Source organism: Leuresthes tenuis, unplaced genomic scaffold, assembly GCF_036924035.1.
Source record: "Leuresthes tenuis unplaced genomic scaffold, fLeuTen1.0.hap1 SCAF_23, whole genome shotgun sequence".
NCBI lineage: Eukaryota > Metazoa > Chordata > Actinopteri > Atheriniformes > Atherinopsidae > Leuresthes > Leuresthes tenuis.
In genome coordinates, this window is record NW_027325377.1 from 13,736,543 (window position 1) to 13,758,078 (window position 21,536).

The 21,536-nt window shown below is 42.7% G+C and overlaps 1 protein-coding gene across 2 annotated transcripts in view; it reads right to left on the reverse strand.

The window, feature by feature from the left end:
• Window positions 1–21,536, reverse strand: part of usp6nl (USP6 N-terminal like) — a 79,929-nt gene that overhangs the window by 13,552 nt on the left and 44,841 nt on the right. The window contains exons 1-5 of one of the 2 annotated variants that reach the window (XM_072377939.1): window positions 19,074–19,311; window positions 11,961–12,034; window positions 6,682–6,761; window positions 5,281–5,320; window positions 4,025–4,105 (exon numbers count right to left, since the gene is read on the reverse strand). In XM_072377939.1, the coding sequence (XP_072234040.1) occupies window positions 4,025–4,105; window positions 5,281–5,320; window positions 6,682–6,761; window positions 11,961–12,034; window positions 19,074–19,122 (324 nt within the window). In that variant the 5' untranslated portion in view covers window positions 19,123–19,311. Of the gene's footprint in view, window positions 1–4,024; window positions 4,106–5,280; window positions 5,321–6,681; window positions 6,762–11,960; window positions 12,035–19,073; window positions 19,312–21,536 lie in introns of those variants that run through there. The other variant, XM_072377940.1, reaches the window with a different exon arrangement.

Sequence of the window (21,536 nt, forward strand, 5' to 3'; positions counted from 1 at the left end):
ACAAAGGGCTTCGGAAGGTGAACCTCAGCCATCTGGCTGGATGAGCTCCAGGAGTGAGTGCGGGCAGAGAAAGGGAAAGACTGCTCCGCATGCAGAGCGGTCTTGAAGTGATTCAGTGTTGACAAAGAGGTGGAAAATCAGTCAGACTGTGGCTGAGGAAGATTAAGTCTTAAAACCCAAACTGCTGGAACAGCAAAGCTAATCGCAGCAGTGACTCCTCTGTCTACAGCTATTAAACCCTGTCGAATGGAAGAGTTATACAGGAGATGTGGGAGGTGTGCGGACTGTAAAATGAGCGCGTACAGGTCACTGAATGAAAAAAAAAAAAGACATGTCAGTGAAGCAGACGGCGTTAGATGGAAGTCCAAAAAATAAGCAAAATGTCGTTGCTATGACTCTTCATCACCAAACTGACGTGAGGAAACAGCAGCGATAAAAAAGGGTCCCCCCGCTGGGTCCCTTTGTGTCTCCAGTGTCACAGATCACAAAGACCACATCCAACTGTAACAATAATTTACAGCGTGGGATTGATGCGTCATACCCCCCCCCCCTTCAGACTGCCACAAAGTGGATCCTCGCTTAAAGCTCCTCCAGCAAGCCTCCCATCTCCTCCGGGTGGATTTTACGACTTGAGACAACCTTTAAAAACATTTGGCTGCGTCTCAGGCAGGAGGACGGAGGAGGCTGAAATTAGACAAATGAGATGAGTAGTTTGTGTGTAGTTGGAGGACATGGTTAGTAAGTTGTTGGAGCAGCGTTGGCAACCCAGTGACTGAATGAAATCAAGGATGCACCAACAACCAATCACGGTTTCTTCCTCTGGTAAGACTCCAGAATGTTTCAGGACAGGATTCAACAGTTCAAAGAAAGTCTGAGAACTGCAACATCAGTCACAACTCTTACAAGTTTCTGACTGAACTGTTAATCACACAGACTGAAGCGCAAAAGGCAGAGATGCAGCACGAGTCTCATATTAGAGAAAGCTGTCGAATTTAAGTCGAGAATCCCAATTTCTAAACGGTGACTTCATGAAGTGGTCAAACTGAAACGGTTTAGCAAAAGCAAAGGTGAGGATTCCCAATGATTCCGACTCTCTTAGTCGGAATCTTGCTGGTTGCTCGAGCTCTGCGGCGTGCTGCGGAGAAGTGTAGTAATTCATCATATTTGATTTGTAACCCGGACCCATTTTGCTGAATCGTGTGAGAAACAGCAGTCCGAGCAGGGTCCGAGGACTGATTTACACCAACGTGTGAGGATGAGCGGAGAGTTAATGAAGAGTCATAAATCAGAGCTCGTCTGTAACCTCGCCTGCTTGTCGGGGGGTGCGTTGAATGAGGTCGCTATCTTTTTTTTATCTATATGCTAAAAGCCAGGAGTGTGTGTGTGTGTCATCTCAGAATTGATGACATTTGTGTGTGTGTGTGTGCGTGTGTTGAGTATCTGAAGCCTATGTTCCATCATCCTCTGACCGCCACACTTGGGACTCACCAGTTGCTGGCGCAACAGCCTTGTAATTAGGTTCTGATGAGCGACTCAATGAGAGCATCTGTTAGACTAATCATCCTTCGAGTGTGTGTGCGTTTTTGTGCGTGCACGTGTGTCAACATTTACACTGAATTTGTTGATCGTGTACACAGACGCAGCTCCGTGTGTGCACAGATTTCACCTGAAAAAATGACTTGGGCATCGGAATCTATGCGGTTTGACAGGACAAATTCAACCATGCCATTAAAATTTCAAGGCCGCTGGTTTTCACAGTATTTTTTTAACCCCGAATCTCCGTTTTCTGTTGTAATCTGCTTTGACGTTAAGCTTCAGTCCACGGTGTTGGTTAAATGTATGTTAAATAAAGGAAACAGACCAGAGAAGTGTGGCTTGAAGTGTCCTCGTCATGCTGATGATGCGGTTGATGATTCAAGCCTTGACCTCACTGCTCAGAAGGTCCTATGAGACCATTTCAACTACAAGGGCTTCTTGCACAGCATGTGAAGCGTGCTACTTATCAAGCTGCCTCTATCTACTGCCTGAGGTAAAGCAGTCCCAGGATGTTGTTCCTGGAATCTGTTGGAAGCACTTCTCAAAGTGTGGGGTGGGGTGGGGGGGGTCACAGTCCACATCACTTGCCAGATTCAACCTTCTTTTTGCTACACCCACTGAGCAGAGTCCTCTGTATGCATTTGACACACAGTTTCCTCACCCCCAGGAATAGCACTGATAAGGCGATGCTCTATCTGGTTTCTCCAAACATGAAAAAGTTAGATCAGTGGAATTAGCTTCTCGTGGTCAGAGAGTCAGTCAGGTACTGTGTCATGTGTGAGGTATTGAGGGGTAGCTTCAGACTGACCACCTTCTACCAGGAAACTGATAGCATCTGTAGGGTCCATCTCCACAACAGTCTGTGGTTCCAAACTTCAAGAATTATTGGAGGCTGCGGTGCTTTCAATGCTGCACCAAACATCTTGAATCCTTGAATCCCAACAGCATGGCTCTGCTTTTTTTTTTTATGTACAGTAATGCGTATCATAACAAAACAACAATTAATTTGCCTGTGTCATCTCCTGCTGTTGTTCTAATGGCTACAACTGGGGTTCCGCTTATATGTGCCGCTACCCGGCGTTTCATCTGCAGCATGATCTCTGTAATGTTTAACGCTATAACCCACAGCGGTTTGTCATGTTTGCCCTGCTCGTGACTGCTTTGCATCTGCTCTCTTGTACTTCCCCACGGCGGGCTAAATGTTCTCAGCATCTGGCAAGTGAGGAAACAAAAACAAGGAACAGAGACCAGAGAATCACCCCGAAGCTTAAAAGAAGACAGCGACACAGAGTGATGTGACAGGAGAGATGGACTGATGTGTCCGCACGTCCTCTGCTGGAAGTCACAACCAAAGACGATACAGAAAAACACATGTGGCTGTGGCTCTTGGCGCCTTTCATATTTGAAAGCTCTAACAATACATCCCCTGCTGGAACCAGACATCCAAATGATGGATGTTAAGAAGCACTCCAGGCGTCGACACGACACAACTTGAATCTGAGGAGGGAACTAATGAAGCCAGAAAGAAACGCACTCAAATCTAACGTTGAGATGTGGGAGAATGGAATTAAAACTACAGGAGCCAACTGGGAATCCCTGGAATAAACAGATCCACTTTTTGGTTCTTTCTCAGTGGATTTCAGAGAGACAGAACTGTGTATCAGGAAGTTAGACAAACAAATTGACTTAACATTCAGCTAAAAACTGCAGTCAAGTTTTCATCCATCCGAGCAACATTTCTGATTCCCTCACAATGAACACTAGGGGGCATAGTCCTTATATCAAACCCAGCTACAGGCTGAACACACAGTCAGGTGTTAAGAGTGATCATTTGTTCAGAAAAAAACTTATTCCAGTTAAAACTGGACAGGCCACAGCCTGTGGACTATCCATAGTAACAAAGAAAGCAGGTCGATTTTACACCTCTTCTTTTTCCTTTCTTCCTCCTTCGTTGGATACGTTTTACACACCTCCAACCCGTGAAGATTCAGAGTCCGAGGTAGCAAACGAAATCCCAGCCAGCTGAAGTGAGCTGGATCAGTTTGATCTACATTATCAGGCTGACCGTTCTACGCCTTTATCTGTTACTTACTGCGGCGATTAGATTAGTCCACGCTTGCTACTGCAGTTGCTGAAGCAGAACACAGCTCTGTATTCCACTTTATGCGCAGAAAAACTCCCTTTCATCAGGATAACCTCGACAGCTCCAAATGCGCTGATTTGTCTGGAACGTTACTGCTTTGTATCCCAATTATTTCAGTATAAAACACAGCGATGACTGTGGTGAGTGTGTTCACTGCATGGGAAATGTCTCAACCTGGCAACCGCATTGAGCCTTGAGTTGTTTGAATTAAGTTAACAGTGCTGGTGTTTCTCTTTGTGTTTGTGGACACCTACACATTCTCATAAACAGCAAGAGTAAGATGTAGCCTGCTGAGTGTGTGCATTGCAGAGGAGAATATGCAGCGGCGGAAAGAAGAAAAATCACCTTCTCGCTGTTCTTGTATTTGTCCCAGCTCTTCAGCATCTTCAGCCATTTGGTGGTTCTCTCCAGCTCTGTGTGTTTTTGCTGTGGAAACGAGAAGTGGCACATTAACAGCTTCCCCTAAAACAGCCATTTCTTTGTGATCGCAGCCAGACACAAACAGGGAACAAGTGGCAGGTCGTTCTACTTCGTGTTTGAAGCGGGTCAGATGCTGTTCCTTCTGGGCCAGTTTGTTTTTGCAGCAACACAAAGCACAGCCGTCCTCTTTTAATCGTTCGAGTTTTAATTAGGAAACGATTCCCCCCCCCCCCCCATCTTTGGGAAGGAAATCTTTGTTTACGCCGTGTGCTGAGCACTGGGGTAAACTGAGCGTCTCCGGCTTCAAAGCCAATTTCTCCAAAGCTCACATTTGATGCGTCAAAGTCAACGGCACACGAAAACGAAAACACTGCCCGAAATGGCTCGAAACGTGATTGGAGGATTGAAGACAAAGCAGTGTATTTTTAGGTAAAACCGCATAAAAAGACCTACAGAAGTCTGAAAGGAGAAAAATATGACAGTGACTAGTGTTGAAAGCTGAGGGAGCTATATTTAAAGTCCCAGGACGAGGAGCTTTTTTTTTTGTTAAGCGATGACACTTTGAATATCCTGGTTTCTCTGTTGGTGAGACGAACAATGATGGTGGAGGTTGAGGATAATTATTAATGAGAGGAAAACAAAAAGGATCAGCTACTGCTCTATTTATAGTCTGTAGCTGTCATTTAAGATCTTTCCTTTGACTACAGGAAGTTTCCAGGAACTCTAGCTTCATTTTGATCATTTATATCAGGGTCTTAATTAACTCCCCGCTGTTAAAGCCTTATTTCTGTTGGACAGAAGCCTTAATCCACTCCTCACTTCCTTATATTTTCCTTCCAAAGAGTCCAGCTTTCTTGTGGCACTTTCAAGTGATCTTGAGCAATAGTTCTCTTTGGACATTGGTTGCTTTTTCGCTCATTTCCAAGCCCTGTTCATGAAATCCAGTGCTGGCCTGCAGAAAATAGATCATTACTGTATGTATGATGAAAATATTCTTATATTTTTTTCCGCTGTTTGGCAGCAAGAATGTAGCTGTGCATGTACGTGCACAGCCAAAAGGAACCCTGTGTTTTGCATTGATGAATTAGACCTAATTTTTTTGAGTAAAACCTTTGTTACCACTGCCTCAACAGGCCATAAATTCAGTTAACATTCCTTGAAAAGTCTAATATTTAACCCACCTTCTCCTCCAATGAGTCGTAGGATGGAAGTTCATTCTCACTGCAGAGAGAAGAGGAAAGAAAGGTGAATATTAAAGGGCTTATCTCTCGACCCGAAGTTTATTTCCAATTGCGTCACAAATCAAAGTTTAGCCGAAACTAGTCTGCCCGTCTGATAAACATATCAGATGGCAGGCGTCGATTTACAGACAGTGAAACTCAAAGCTCGTCTGATTCCCTGACTGTTATCAGGCAGAGGGGAACGCCGCACATGTCAGCGGTCACACAAACAGGAAATAACTGATTGGACATTCCTTAATCTCGACTCCCGTTTATCTGCCTTTTCAAAGTCTCTGCAGGAGTGGTGCAGCGGAGCATTTTCCTTTGAGATTCGGTGGGTGAATATTCTGACTTCATCTCCTGCTCCAAGCTGACATTGAACAGAACAATCGGTAACACAGAGAAGATCAAATCTCAATTGCTGTGGGGAAATATTTTCCAATATTCTCTCCGTGTGTCTCCTTTTTGTCTTATAACACAACAATATTGGCTCAAATAAATTGATTCTATTGCAAACGGCAGCAGAAGATTCAGCAATTCAAATGAGGAAAATTCCCTCGGCTTCAGTTTCAAGTTGACAAGTTGTTTTCATTTTATCCCAACAAGTCCAACTGCATGACAATGATGTGCGGGAACCTTTCTAAGAACGCTTTAAACAAACGGGCCGATGAAACGCGCTGAAGATCATCTCGCAATAACGGCTTTTTTCTTGCAGTAAATTCAAGCATTCGCAGTTTAGTGGGACTGCATTGCAAAATCTGACCCTCAGCCGGAGCTTCAAACATAACACAAGTCAGTACGCGGAGTCAGACATTCTTCATGTATTTTTGATGACTCTCACCTTTCTTGCAAAGGAGAACACCAGAGATGCACACATTTCTGATATATGTAACCTGACTTTTTGAGAAGCAGCCTTCTCAGAACAAACGCAGCTCATAGCTCTTTGTCCATCCTTCACTTGGTGACATCCACCTCAGGAAGCTTCTGTCCCCGTCTCAAACGATCATATAACCCGGAAGCTTCTGTCCTCCACTCCCATCTCTCCCTCCATCTTACACCGCCTACAGTAAGGTCTGGATCGCACCACTCCGTCCTAACACTCATGCTCTACGATTATGGCTAACCAGGCTGTTTCCTGCCTGCTTGTTCCAGCCTATATATAAATATATATATAACACCAACACAGAGCCTTGCAGCCTCCAGAGAAGCCAAAGCCACAGACACTCGTCTCTCAGCGACACTAGTCTGTACAGCCGCTCTCTCCTTTGTTGTGGTACCACTGTTCAGCTGCTGTGGAGATTATTCACTTTGTTACAGGGCTGACTCCGAGTTGTGAAGTTTTTTTTCAGAGCGAGTGCTTACTGGACGAAGCCGAAACGGTCGATGACTTTGTACAGGTGGTAGTTGGTGTCCTCCCAGGGCTCCACAATGGCCTCTTTTCCCTGGAACCAAGAGAAGAGAATGAAACAAAAAGCAGACATCATCTGGAGTTTCAATAAACCAAACCAAACCACCTCTGATGCTTGTTTATTGGTCGAACATCAGCCAGTTGCAAGTGTTTATACAAAAAAAACACTGCTTTATAGATCCAATCCAGTTGTTTAGTGGATTCTTAAAGTCAATTCAGGCACATCGAGTTCATGTAAAGTTTAACAGTCCGAGTGGATTTTTAAAAGACGTAATGACTGCTGAGATTGTGCAGTTTTATGTTGATTTACCAGCCATAAGATTAATCAATACACACTCGTCAACTAATTCTAATCCAATCATTTCAATAACTGAAGAACACATTTTTTGGCATTTCTATATTAATTAAGATCGATGGAGCTGCATAATATGCAGGCAAATTCAAGAACCACAGGGATGAAAAATCACCTTATCAAGGACGTTCACATATAAGCTCGTCTTATAACAGAGAATTCACACAGCTAGTGGCTCACTGGAAATGATGCAACAGCAATTCTTTAAGGAATATATTGAAGAAATCCTTTTTGGGTGAAAGGTTTTGCTAAGCTGGGTTGTCGGGAACCTTGTAAGTGAAAAAAGCACCGATCAGTGAAGCTTTTGAGGCAAGTGTTGTGCTCTCCGAGGTACAGATACTATGACAGTTGGTGGACTGCTAACAGGCACATAGATCTATGTGACAACAGTGACTGACAGTCGAGGTTTATTGTTTCTAACAGCTGACGAGGTGACAGTGTTACCAGTAAATATCTGCTGGTTAATGCGCTGGTTTTTTTTACTGGTTTGTAATGAAACATGCATTTTAGTCAAAAACTCAACAGCTTCCTCTGACACTGCTGCATCAAGTTAGATGAATAACTGTCACTGGCCTGACCAGACATGTTCTACCAGAGCAAATGAAGCAGGAGCTCTCGGATTAATCTCGAATCTAGGAGCTGGGTTATCAAATTCACTTCTCTGATCAAACATTCCGCTCATCTTAACAGTAATCAACACGTGTCTGATGCTGGTGGCCGACTAATATTAACTGAAACAGGGGCTTCTGATTGAGCTCCCAATTACATGCCACCCACATTCCTCTCAGGCAGAGAATCATGTTTTGATTGGCTGTGGATTTCAGTGCCCTTGGCAAAGTACGTAGAGGTGAGCGCGTGCTCATAGGAGACAAACGGTGTGTGTGAGAGGCTATTAACAGGTGTGAAATGAACAGCCAGACGCTCACCTGCGTCACTGTCTGCACCCCTGCCTCCAAATACACCTCCAGTTAATCCCCCTCATGGATTGAACAAACAGAAAACGTGTGTGAGGAGGTGTTTTAATAAGAAGTGAGAAACAATCAAATATGACAAAAGTCTGCAAATGCTTCCATTTATTAATCTAAATCCTTGTTAAGTAGAACAATGTGTCCACTTAAAGATCTCACACTTAGTGCCATTAAAAGCTGCAGATTGAAACATCTGTGCTTCAGCTTTCGACTGCCGATTTGGTTAAAGCTTGAAATCTCTGAGACTGGTCCAAAATCTTTGGAAGAATAGGCCCCCAAAAATCATTTAAAAACACATATTGTCCATAAAGGACCATGTCAAGCTACTCCGTGTTAATTCTTCCACCATAAGTGCCCACCAAGGCCATTACAAAGTCCTTCACAGAATCTACTATACAAATGATAAATTAGCTGGACTGTACGCTGCTGTTAGTGACGCCTGCAAGAGATCCAAATAATCTTCTGCCAACCATGTTCATAAAGTTTTGTTCATAAAGTCTTTTCCCAAACTAGTGAGTGTTTGATACAATAAGCAAAGTCTACGGCCCGGATGTCCTTTCCAATCTAAGGGGTTCGAGTTAGTCTGTTGCAGCCACATGGCCTTCACGATCTCGCAAGCCGAGACTGATCTTTCTTGGCTGAAAGTGCACCCCATTAACATTAATGACTGAAGTATGTCCAGCTCTGTGATGCTTTAAACTGTGTGAGAAAACGTTCAATACATCCAGCCACTTCTAACTTTGTCTGTGGGAGATCATTATGTAAATACAGCTGAATTCACTGCACAGATGTTGTCTTTAAGTTACTTGAATTTGGATTTTGTCAGATGATGCTGATGTTTTGAAATCAGGATTTTATTAGAGCAGAGCGACTGTCTGAAATGTCTTTAAAAAGGGACATATTATGCAGGAAATACAGTTTCTGTGTTTGAGAGCATACATTTGGGCGTTTGAAATCGCTAAGAAAAAACAAACGACCTTGGCATTTCATTTCGGGCACCATATATCAGGAAAAAGTGACGGATTTGCAGAAAAAGCTGTCCAGATGTTGAGGTGAAATACCTAAAAATTCATCTTCTTCCTCTGAGCCCACCCAGCATCTGCACCGTTCCTTTCCCACAAACTTACCACTTAAATAAATAACTTGCATATTCGGGGCTCGAACCATCCTCCAGGAGGACACATTTAACATTTCTTTCTCTGCTCAGATTCCATTTCAGGGTGAAATTAAGGCAGGATTCTCAGTTCTCGTCTGTGACGGTGTGTCACTGCAGCTCTCCAACTGTCCTTTCAGTGCCACATTTCAGAATTTCGTAGTTCATCAAAGTAGCTGGTGCTCATTCAACAATAAATCGCACATTCCTCAATCCATGCTTTTCTTTTTCTGACCCATTTATCTCATTATTACAGGTTGACTCTGTGTTGTGAGCGAAATTTGGACGTTTGTGACTCGAGTCAGAATCGTCCACGTTCGAATAGCGATGCATCTAAGAATCGGAAATTTCCCCCACCCCGAACGAAAACTCAAGCTATTAGAGGATTTCAAATAAATCTCCATAGTAGGGTGAAAACTACTCTTTTCTGCTAATTTTACAGAAACATGAAATCATTCTTTATCTCATCAAATGAACACTGTGTGGTTGAAGCGATAACAGACTTTATTAAAACTCCCCCCCACCCTGACAGCAACAATGACACTGATTTAACTCCGATTGTGCCTCGTTCTGCTTTGCTGAACACGCACACACACAACCGCCTCAATCATCTCCGCTCTCCGTGGTCTCTTCCCCCTTAATGAGGGAGCGTGATTATGCAGCCTGCTGGACCAAATTAAAAAGACTCATTTACAAACCCGGCACGGTGGGCTGGTCTAACTGATACCGCCTGGCTGTGAAATTGACGCGTCGCTTTCACGAACCCACACGCAACAACAGCAATCACACAGTTATTGTCCTGGACACCGTACTTGAGTCTAAGAGTCATTTCAAGGTATTTCATGTTTTGTCTGGTCAATGTAACTTCGCCTGTTAACCGGCCTCCATTTTTGTATTCAAGGCCTGTAATAGGTGGAAAGCTTAGGGCTTTGAATGAGGCTATATATATATATATATATATATATATATATAGTTTCAGACGTGATTGTTTTCATTATTTGGTACAAAAGCGGCAGCCATGAAAGGCTGAGTCTTTAGTATAAAGATGAGCAGAAGATCTCAGATTGGCAGGGATTTGCTTATTTCTCCCTCTACAGAGCAGAATACCGTTAAACATCCAAAGATCAGCAAGCATGAGCTGGACAGCCGTGATCTGCGATCCCTCAGACAGCACAGCATCAAGAAAAGTCATTGTTCGTTCGCTGATATAACCACGCGGACAAGACCTTACTGTGGGAACCCCCCTGTCAAGCACTACAATGTCTCTTCAAACTTTACAGTGTGAAAAAAGAAGCCTTATGTTAACCTCAACATAATCAGCATCAAGAGAGAATTTTTAAACCATCACACAATAGAAACACACACTGCGGGCAGACCGATCGAAGGCCAAAAGCCAGGCTCTGACGACGGCGTGAGATCGTATCGGTGTCCTTGGCAGAGCTCATTTCCATTTCTGTGATGGCGGCATTAAAGTAGAAAAGTTCACGGAGATTTAGAGCAACATATGCTGCCCTTCAAGACCACATCTTTTCCAGGGACGCCTGTGCAATATTCAATTAGACGATGTGAAACAACCTTTAAGTGTTCTAAGAAGGACGGGGAGCATTACAGCAGTGAAAGGTTCAGCATCCCAACTATTTTTGGTAAATACGGCAGGCTTTAAGATCCAAAAATGGATGTATATTAACAAATTAAGTGTAGTTTACAAGACAAAACGTTAAATGGCTCAACTTCACACTGTCTACGAAGAAAAGTGAAAGTTAATGCAAGACCACTGCGTTTTATTCAATTAGCTTAAAAATTAAGTTGCTAATAACTCGTCTTCACACCAGACATTTTTCTTTGACCAATTACTCTCTTGATATTTGATACCAATATCTGAGAATTGGAATGATAGAAGGGTTGGTGCTTGTCTTTTTACATTAGAATAAAACCTATTTGTTATAAAGTATGACAAACGTTCAAATATATGCCTTCAGATAATTTGGGGTTGAATACCGTCATGTTTGCTTGTCATACTTAAAAGAAAGTGACCTTGATGTAGATCAAGCACACATTTCCAGCTGTAAAAAATAGTCCTTAGGTTAATTGGTGGATTGCACCTTTAACTGACATCGATTTGCTAACTTTTAAACTTGTATCTGTAAATCTGTCGTGTTCCATTAATGTTTTTATTTTCTTGGGACATAGTTTGTGATGAGGGAACTTTTTACCACAGCTGTTCGATAGGAAAACAGCCTCCTTGGGATCTCAGCCAATAAAATCAATCCATGCCCATGACATCACATTAACCCCCTCATTTAGTTTAATGAACAATTAACTGCACCCTTCTCTTCCCTCTCTGATTAAAGCCGCGGTCCTGCAGGACGGATTTTTTAATGTTTTGTTCTCTTCTACCACAGTTAATAAGTGAACATCAACGCTTTGTGAATCATCAAGGAGGCTTTTAAATGCATAATTTATATGTTAATTTTCGTTGGCAGTCACTGAGCTTTAGCATCCGAAATGTGGCCTTTGTGGGAAAATCCCAACCTCGTGAAATGTGGCAGATTCTGCTCACTGCCTGCTGTTATTATTGTGTTTCATGGGCAATAAGGCAGTGATTTATAGAGGGACTGACCACGGTTTTATGAAGTTTGGGAGAGTCTCAGCACGAGTGAGTGACTGGAATGTGGCTGTGGATGACCGCAAGTGAATATAAAATTAAAAAGAAAAAAAACTATTGTTCCAGGCAGCAGTTTCCTGCCCGAGTTTTTTTACCTTGTCATATTTGGCGACTATTTCAGCCCGCTCCTGGTCAAGTTTCACGGCAGCATCCTGCTCGGTATCAGACGCTGGAAAACAAACAGAAAAGAAGAAAAAAATGAGGAAAAGTGAATGAAAGTTACAACTCGACATTAATCGCCAAAAGCAGCAAAAACACCAGATGTGGCATGGAAGCCAAAGTTAACGAGGACTGTCAAAGATGGCACTTGTTTAACATTCAGAGGAAGATTAGCTTTTCATTTCTGCCTGTAGAGACAGACCAGCTCACACACATTTCCCTGCAGCCTCTTCTGGGTTTTTTTTTGTATTTTTTATAAATGCAGCGCTCGTGTTCTCAGTGTTATTAGGCGGCTGCTCTGTGGAGGCCATTGCGGCTGATTGTTGAGACAAATATTCAGTCGTCAGGACTGTTTCTAAAGCTTTGAAAGGTCATTATCAATGAAATCCAACAGCTCAAACTTTTGTGTTGTATTTCTCTCCTTCCCTCAAAAAGATGAAAACCAAAAGAAAAAGGATCGGTGCTGTTGTACTCTGTTGAAGTGTTAATTGATGCCTTTGTGTGACTCTAACAGTGGAAACAAACATTTCCCTTGCATGTCCGCTACATAATTCCAAAATCTAAATGACTTGTGCTCGCTGATGTAACAGTTCAGGTCATTTGGAAGCATTGGACATGTGAAAACTGCTCAACGTAAAGAGTTGCACTCCTGAAAGAAATGCTGGGCTGAGGAGCGATACTGCTCATGTGGCTGTAAAGTACACCATCACCACCCCAAAAGTGACCAAAATAACAACACCTGCTTTAAAACAAACTTCCCAGCTTTGGAGATAAAAATGCCTTACAGGGTATCCTCAAGCGTTACAACTGTTACTGCGCACACATCGGATTATTCTGTCACCGCAGACAGGCTTTGTGCTATTCCAGCTCTCTGTGGCTGTGCCACGAACAAGCACTACTCAAACCGGTGAGAAAAACAGCCCAGCGAGTCGGCCTAACCTCAGCCGGTGTGAGCGAGTGTCTCGATGAAGAGGAGCTCCTATAAAACGGCGACAGGGACGTCGCTGAGGCTCTGAAAGCCTTTCAGTGTTTGCTGATCCCACGCAGCACATTGTGTGAGAGTAAGTGTTCGTGGTTGTTGCTGCGCGCTGATAACACCTCTCACTTCTCTATACCCCTCGGGATTGTAAATCAGTAACAACAGTTTACACACATCCTGATTCAGCCAACTGCGAGAGGCTCCAACACACACATTATCAAGTGGGGTAATGTTGTGTTTATGTTGAATCCGGTCCCCGGCACGTAGTAATGGAGGATTCGAATAAATCACACAAACACAGCGAAGAGAAGCAGCCGGCAGGCAGCCAGCACAACCAGACGCTTGACCACAAAACACCTGAAAGAGGAGGAAATATATAATAACACGAACACTCTCAATCAGATCTATGAGACATGCTTTAAATCCTCTCAGGTAGGCACACTTGGAGAATTACAGAGTGTGGAGTTTCGTTTTTTTGGATCAAATCCGTTCGGCCGTTTTCTTTTTTTCTTCTCCACAATGTCTGGTGTTTTTAAGGATGGATGAAAAGGAATTACAGTGACGTGCAAAGACTAAAAGTAGTCGATGTCTCCTCTTCGAGTGATGCTTGATAAGCATTTGCATACCCGCAAATACGGTAAATGATTTAGTCAAATAAAGCGTGGCGCGTTTGAATGCATTCCACGGCAGATGAAATCACATTTGGCAGACTCTTCTCTGATTACAGGACACTGGCAGATAAGCAAAAGGTTTGATTTTGGATCCCAATGACTCTAAATTACAGGCCAAAGCTGAACACCAGCCGTTAAATAGTTTCTGGAGCAAAGTGATGCACCAGTTGCCAACTAAAAACAATTAGTTACATCTCATTTCTTACGCTCTGTGAGTAAAGGGTTTAAATAAAAAAAAATCAGAATGGATCCTATTAAACAAATGAACAATTTCCAATTATGGAGTTTGGGAGAACTAGAAGGGCCAGAAGGGCCAGGTAACAACACGATCCTTTAGAAGCCCTAAACTCTCAGCAGTTGTGTAATAGCTAGGATTCCTTTTACTTTGACCAGTCTTTGCTTTGCTTTTTTTTTTTTTGACTCCAGTCAGTTTCTGACTTCCTCTTCGGGTCTCTGGGGTTCAACGGGAGGAAAGGCTCAATTCGAATTCCGAAGCCCTTTCGAACAAACACGCTCCTCATTGAGCTGGCTGGCATTTTTATGACAGGATGGTGGCGTGTCAGTGAAAAGCATGTCGCTGCGGGCTGCCAAGAGCACACACAGCGGGATGAAACCGTCTGGGGGCAAATAAACAAATACAGTTTTTTTTCTGTTGGGAATTCCACCCCAGGAGGCCCCGTGGTTCCCATAGTGAGGAGAGAGGAAATGGGATTCAGCCTTTTCTTGGCACTGGAGCGACGCCTCAATTCTCAGTCCTTTACAGACATATTAGTATTCCACAGTGGCCGAGCTTAAGCTAAATGCAATTAAGAGACATCGGCATGCTTCAGGAATCACACTGATGTCTGTGACGGGGTTTGGATTTTATTTGTGACCGGGGAGCTCTTGACAAACTTGTGTAGATCTACAAACTTTAAAGACACTTGTATAAGACCTCTTGTGAGAATGTCTAAGAATTTACAGGGTTTTGTTGTTTTTTTTGTGCAGCCAAAGAGGACTCCTCTACGCTAAACATCAGAGGTTAATACAAGTAAATAATGCTAATTTTTTAATAAAGTAAAAAAATTATACTAGCAGACTATTTTTCCATGTGTTTAAGGCACCTATTGATGTGTCACACAGTTGTGAGGAAATTTCAAAAGTGGGAATCTAGATAATTCTTTAGTTTTTTTTCTTATCCAATCGGTTATCAAAGTAAGCTCCTATCGGTGTTGACCCAAAGGCATCAAATTCAATCTTCATTTTACTATGATCTACTCTTAAGCAAACATTCGTGACCAATACTCACTCTTATTGGTTTCTACTCTCCACCTGCTTCCAATGGGGAATCATTTGTAAGATTTTCTAGTTGCTCAATACTCCCCAACAGAAGAGACAATGAAGCTCCGCACACCAATGAAAAATCGCACAACTGGAGGAAACTAAGATCGCGGAGTAGAGCCGCTGCTCCTCCACATTGAAAGGAGTCAGCTGAGGTGGTTCCTGACGGCCTCCCTTTGGAGATTTCCAGCTACGCCCAACTGGGAGTTGGGACGGACAACCGAGGCAAAACTGCAGCATGGTGTTCATTTTCTTTATCCCTATAAGGGGGAAAGTTAAACCATACAGCAGTTTTCAAGAGTCAGAAAAGGAGGTAGAGGCTTAAAGCCATGGGCTGAGACAGGAAGTCACAGGATGGGGTATCCGCCTACAGCATCTATGTGCACCCCAACGCAAAGTCTGCCAAGTTCCCTGTGAAGGCTGCAGAGTTGCTGTCGTCTGCTGGACAGTGAGGCCAACGAAGAAAGTTTTACCACCAAAGAGGGTTCGTGCAGAGTGGGCCTGCTGTGGCACTCAGTGGAAACAGGCCGACACATCCACCACCGTCACACCATCCCTGCTGTGATACATCCATGTTCCATCAAGTAAGTTTTGCCGTTAGATGGCCGATCTCAAAGACGGATATTAATGATATTATTTTCTAAAGTTCAGTAGATGCAGACTAAATCATCAAAAAAGGTTTTGTCAAAATATAAATTAAAGAATATAAAATAAAGTGACTGAAAACTGGTCAAAAATCAGGAGCCTTTTTCTCAACCGTGAGTACTGCGCATGTTGCCCTCAGTGTCAACCTGTCAGAGCTCAGAAACTTTACAATCCATCTTGCCATGAAGCTCATTAGTTATTAAACCAATTTGCAGTCCCAAACAATACCAGAATTATATGAAAAGCTTTGGCTATTCCATCAGTTCTTCAATAAGCTGAACAAGTTTGTATTGACCAACAAAACCTCAACATGTAACAAGATACAAGTGTGGGTCTGCCCTTTCAAAGGCAACAATTTGCCATCCTGCTCATCCTTCATTTTAGGCTTAAACCCCCCCCACACACACTGAGCTGACCTTCCACCATCTCCCCCCCTGAATTGCCAGTCAGCCCCCAGCGGTGATGTCGACGTCAGCTCCAGCTAACTGTCCCCATGCTGCTGTGACTAAAATGTCCCCGTCCGTCACCTTTCCCCGACCAGCTGGACGCTGCTGCCGCCCCCCCTCCTCCGCTCTGCCCTTCAGTCTTGCAAGATTCCCATCACAGATGCAGTTTTTCCCTGCACGACAACTGAAAACATCACGGAGAATTCAGGAAGTCAGGTGTTGCTTTCCCTGCAGGAGGCGAAGCTCTTGCAGAACTTGAGCCTGTTTCAAGTCTTGTAGAGCAAATAAAAGGATAATGGACATGCTGATGATCACTACAGTCCAGGCCATGTGACAGGAGCACTGTGGAGTATATTTATGTGTTTGTTCCTCATTATCATTTGCTGCTAGAGACTGCAATAACACCATGACAAGATTAATAGCAGTCCTCCTTGTTTCCTCTTTCAGCTGCTGTAATGAGCCCTTTGTTCTTTATGTTGAGGAGTTGTCTCATCTCACAACTCCATGCTCTCCTCCAAACATTATTTGCACATCTCTTGCCCTCTTATACACGCACCATCTGCACAAAGGGAGGAATAATTATGACAACAGTAATGACGGGGGAGCGGTTCATGTGAGAAGAACCGATTTCCCATCAACTCTGGTGTTTCTTCCACTGAAACCCACATACGATACGACCTCTGCTCATACATACATGCAAATCACCACATACAGACGTATAGATTCAGTATATTAAATAGAGTAGAGTGGGGGGGTGGAAGTTTTTCTGTTTTCAGTTCTTCAACAGGAAAAAAAAAAAAGAGTTTTCCAGGTTCTTTTCAGTAATACACATTTTCCTAAACACCTCTCGTGCAGATTTGTAGGCTTTCACTGGACTCCAACTTAGATGTTTTTGCTGTGGTAACTGAACAAACTCCAAAGCCCATTTCGGAGGCCTGCTTTCAACAAATCAGTCCTGTAAACGGTCTTTTCTTGACCCACTAAGACCGGACACATCAGTATCTCTCAGTCGAAGGGGCAAAGTCAGTTAATTATAGTAAAAGCCTATGGTTTATCCCATAAAAGGGTTTAAGAATCGTCATAAATAATGGTTTTAGAGGACAGAGATACAACTTGATGCAGTTGTAAAAACTTATTTTTCAAATATTTGCTTGTTTTAATAAAAAAATAAAAAAACATCTTAAGTCTGAGGCTGTTAATACATTAAGCTGATTAATTGGTGAAAAGATCCTTTTCAGGCAGCTGCAGTATTTACTTAACACGTGAATTCATGAATTCTTTGGTTTTATTCCTTCAAATAGGAATAGCTTTTGCCGTTTTACTCCTTTGTAGTTTCTTTCTAGTTGGACAAAGCGCCTGGTCAGTTTGGGCTTTTACAACTTTTTACAATGACCCCCTATGGACCAAAACATAAGGGAAAAAAAAGCACAAAAAAAGAAGAAAAAAATGCATAAATGCAGTATGTCTGGTAAAATAAAATAAAATAAAATAATCCATGTAAATGTGCCATCACTTCTTGTGTCTTCCTGCTAATAAACAGCAAAAAAAACAAAATAGACTACAAAAACACTCCGTGGTGGCGCTAATTAAGAAATAAAAGTCACCGATCTGAACGCAACATGAAGTGAAACGGGAACATCATGCGGTGCAATTCCCCAACAACACACAGTTTTAATTAAAGCGAGACAGCGACGTGTAGCACCTTTAAATAAAAACTGAGACGTTCACACACTGATGCAACCTCACACTTCAGACTGTTACCCACAGAGTAACAAACTGCTTATGAGGCAACTGCATTTCACAGCAAACTATCATGTGTTATTGCTGTGCTTCCAGAAGAACTGTGTTTTCCAACCTTAACGCAACCACACGGCCAACCTCAGAATGATTACACACCCTGCAGCCATCCTGATGCCAAGAATGACTATTTTCAACACTTTCTGACTCACTTAACCTGTTAGACTGAGCATATTTTACGTGAAGACAGAGTTTCAAGACAACCGAGCCAATGATTTCTTTTCTTTGGATGTTGCGGTTACATCGGAGCACTCGGGTCCAGGAGTGTTTTCTAAAGAGCGCCTTTGGTTTTCACGTGTTGAGCAAGGACAAACATTCCACAGTGGCATCACAATCAGTTATTAGCATTCTGTCATGAGGGCATTATATTTGGAAGCAAAGCGTCGGGACATAATAGTTGGCTGTTGTTTGTCTGAGCTGGCGTCATCACTTGTGGGTGACATCATCTGTGGCGTTTGTGCACAGAGCTGCACTTGGTGCGTGCAACACATCACGGTTTAGTTGTTGCATGCTGAAGATTAGCCAATATTGCCATGTTTGCATTACTAAGCGCCGTAGCTGAAGCCTTACTTCAAGCAGTGTGGGATCATCTTGACAGAGAACGGCAGCCGAGGAGCTTTGGAATGTCCTTCAACAGGCCTGGAGAACTATTCCTTCTTTTGAAAATAAATAAATAAAAAGAAAGCTTGTCTAAGAGGGTTCAGGCCGTGTAGAAAAATAAAGATGCTCGTACCAAATATTGACTTTAAAAACTCTGTTTTTGCCTCATATACTGTATACTGTGCTCCATTTAGGTTTGCATGTCTTTCAGTAAATCCCTGCTTCTATTTCACAGATTTCCTGGCAACATATAAAGAAATGAGGGTTGTATTTTGCACAGTACTGTATATCAAAAATATAAGAGGCTAATCACAGTGAGGAAGACGGTACTTGCACCACGTTTCTACAAATTGAATATCAAATCCATACAGCATTCCAGAAAAATTCAGTTTTTTCTCTCAAGATGCACCGACTTAAAACTAAGTCACATCAGTCCATTTAAAACCGGATTATTCAAAGCTGCTTCTCTGTAGGAACGTCCCTTAAATACCACAGTATGAAGCAAACATGTACACAAACAAACCGATGCACTTGTGTTGTTAAAAGTGCCACAACAAGATGCCACCAGGACGGAATCTTTTCATCTTTCACCTCTTTTTAAGTCATCCCCTGGATCCTCCAGGCGAGCCTTGGTCCGCATCGGTCACAGTTCAGCCAGGTCCAGCACATCAAAACGGAACCTGATCTACCTCATCCCCCATCAGCGTCACTACACACTCCTCCGTACCACCGCAAAGGGAGGAAACATGAGCGTGGGGCAGAGAGAAGTGAGAAACAGAGATGCTGCTGTCACAATGCTGCCGTTTGTTGTAGGAGTCACGGTGCAGACGGAGAGAAAGAAATCTGACTTCAGGAGCGAGTCATTCCCACTCACAGCATTCCCCTCCCATACACAACAACACAACAAGCTCCATTCAGCACATCACACACACAGAGGGAGATAGAGGGGGCACAGGGAATGGCTGGTTCCTCACAACTTTTTTTGAAAGAAAGAATAAGAATAAGAATCTGCTCATCTTGAGCCAGAGTGGAGATTCGCTGAGTTGATTATACCTATAATTCACTGCTGTGCTACTTTCAAGTGATGCATGTATGAGCGGAAAAGAGAAAGAAGCTGGAGGGTCAGATGACAGTTTGATGATAAACGGTTTCCATTAAAACCCAATTACGAGACGGACGTGATGTACCATGAAGGGATTTTTTGATGTGGCGTATCAAAGAGGGGAGGAAGGTTGGGTGGGGCGAGGAGACTGAAATGAGCAACAGGCAAAGAAAATAAAGAGAGGGGGGAAACAAAAAGTTGTCTTGTCATCTCGGCTGTATCTCTGTGCTGCATCACCACAGGAAATATCTGTTTGTGAAGCGAGCGAGAAGAGGAGGAGGGCGGGCGTTCATCGCTTTCAGGCGCCATCTCCATTTTCTGGAAGTTCATCTCTTTGAGGGGTTTATAAAGGCTGACGTTTGTAGAAGAAGTTGTACTTACCAGAAAGAAATATCGAGGAGTAAAAACGAACAACAACTGCAGTGGACATCCACAAAAGGAAAAGAGAGCCCCTCTTAAGGAGTTACTGCCATCTCTTGGAATATTTGGGATAGTAAATCATATCTTGGAAGACGCCAGTCACTGACGTCACTTTAATCTGACACAATTCACAAAGTTGTTTCCATTCTTTCGAATGCACAAGAACTTGTCATTGAAAGAAAAAAAAAAACACCTCAAGACAGCGTATAAACTTTTTAGAGCATTATTGGAAGATTATCTGCTTTTTTCCCCTTATTCGCATCTTCCAAGTGTGGATCAGAAACGGCAACGAAACCCTGTTTAATGGCAAGAAATGACTTTATTTACAAAAAAAACAAACAAAAAAAACTGTTCTTCGGCACTCAAACTTCAAAACGGGTCAAGACTAAGATGAGGTACCGAACAATCAAGTGCCCCAATAAAATTATCCATAACCTTGACTTTGATCTAACGTGAGGCTACATTCACATTATCGTAAATTTCGATTCAATATCGCTCAGATTTGACAATCATAACTACAAGAGTCTTGTATCTGCATCGTTTTGGTGATTGGATAGAGACAAAGGACAAAATTCTGAAAGTGTAAAAGCTATCCCAGCAAATTTGTGGTTAAAATCCAGCTCTAAAGGATGGCAAACATCTATCTGGCTGTAAAGGAAAACGCTGCAAGGAGTCAGTTGTTGTGAAGGCAGTAAAGGGAACTATATGATACTAGGTGGGTGGTTTTAACGCTATTTGGAGTGTTATTTTCCTCTTTGGTACAATGTTGACATTTAAAAACTAAAGGCTACATATTCTAAAAATATGGAAGCACCCTTTTCATTTCCTTGCACTTGTGCAGCTCAACTCGTCTTCCCCATTTTTCTTTCTGACTGTCCGAGATGCAAACGGACAGTTCTGCTGAGTGGGTGGGCGGCCTGGGCAGTGTACCAAATATCAAATCTCTGATCTAAATGCTACTGCGAATAAATTGGCCAGAGCTAAGTCAGAAAGGCTGGCAGTACTGTGGTACAAAGAGAAGATTTGAAATTAAGAAGTTCAGTCATGTGGTATCATCACAAGCATGTGTTTCAAATGCAATTGAAGTGGAGCTATTTCGAGAGAAATGAAGTCACCAGCCTCGACACAACACCGTCATTGACTCTAACAATATTCTTGTGACAAGAGAAGAATGCTTTGTGTCATTTTTATATAAGCAGAGAATTTTACGTGTTCAAAATGAAGTAATCAACTTCTCTATGTATTTACATTCAGTCTATCTGGTTCAATTCCATTTCAAAGCCATATTCATTCAAACAAGCAATTAACAACAACAAGCAAGTGTCCATTCATTCAACATGGACTAAATTGGCAAACTTCACCACTAGAGAAGTTTGTGAAACTTATAACTTCCGACTCCATTTGGCAATGGAGTCCGAAGTTATCTGCCTCCGACTCCATTTGGCGACACTGACTTTTGTTATGCACATTCAGGGCCTGAAACTACCCTAAAAGCATCTGAGGGCTGAGATATTGCACTTCACAGCCCCGCT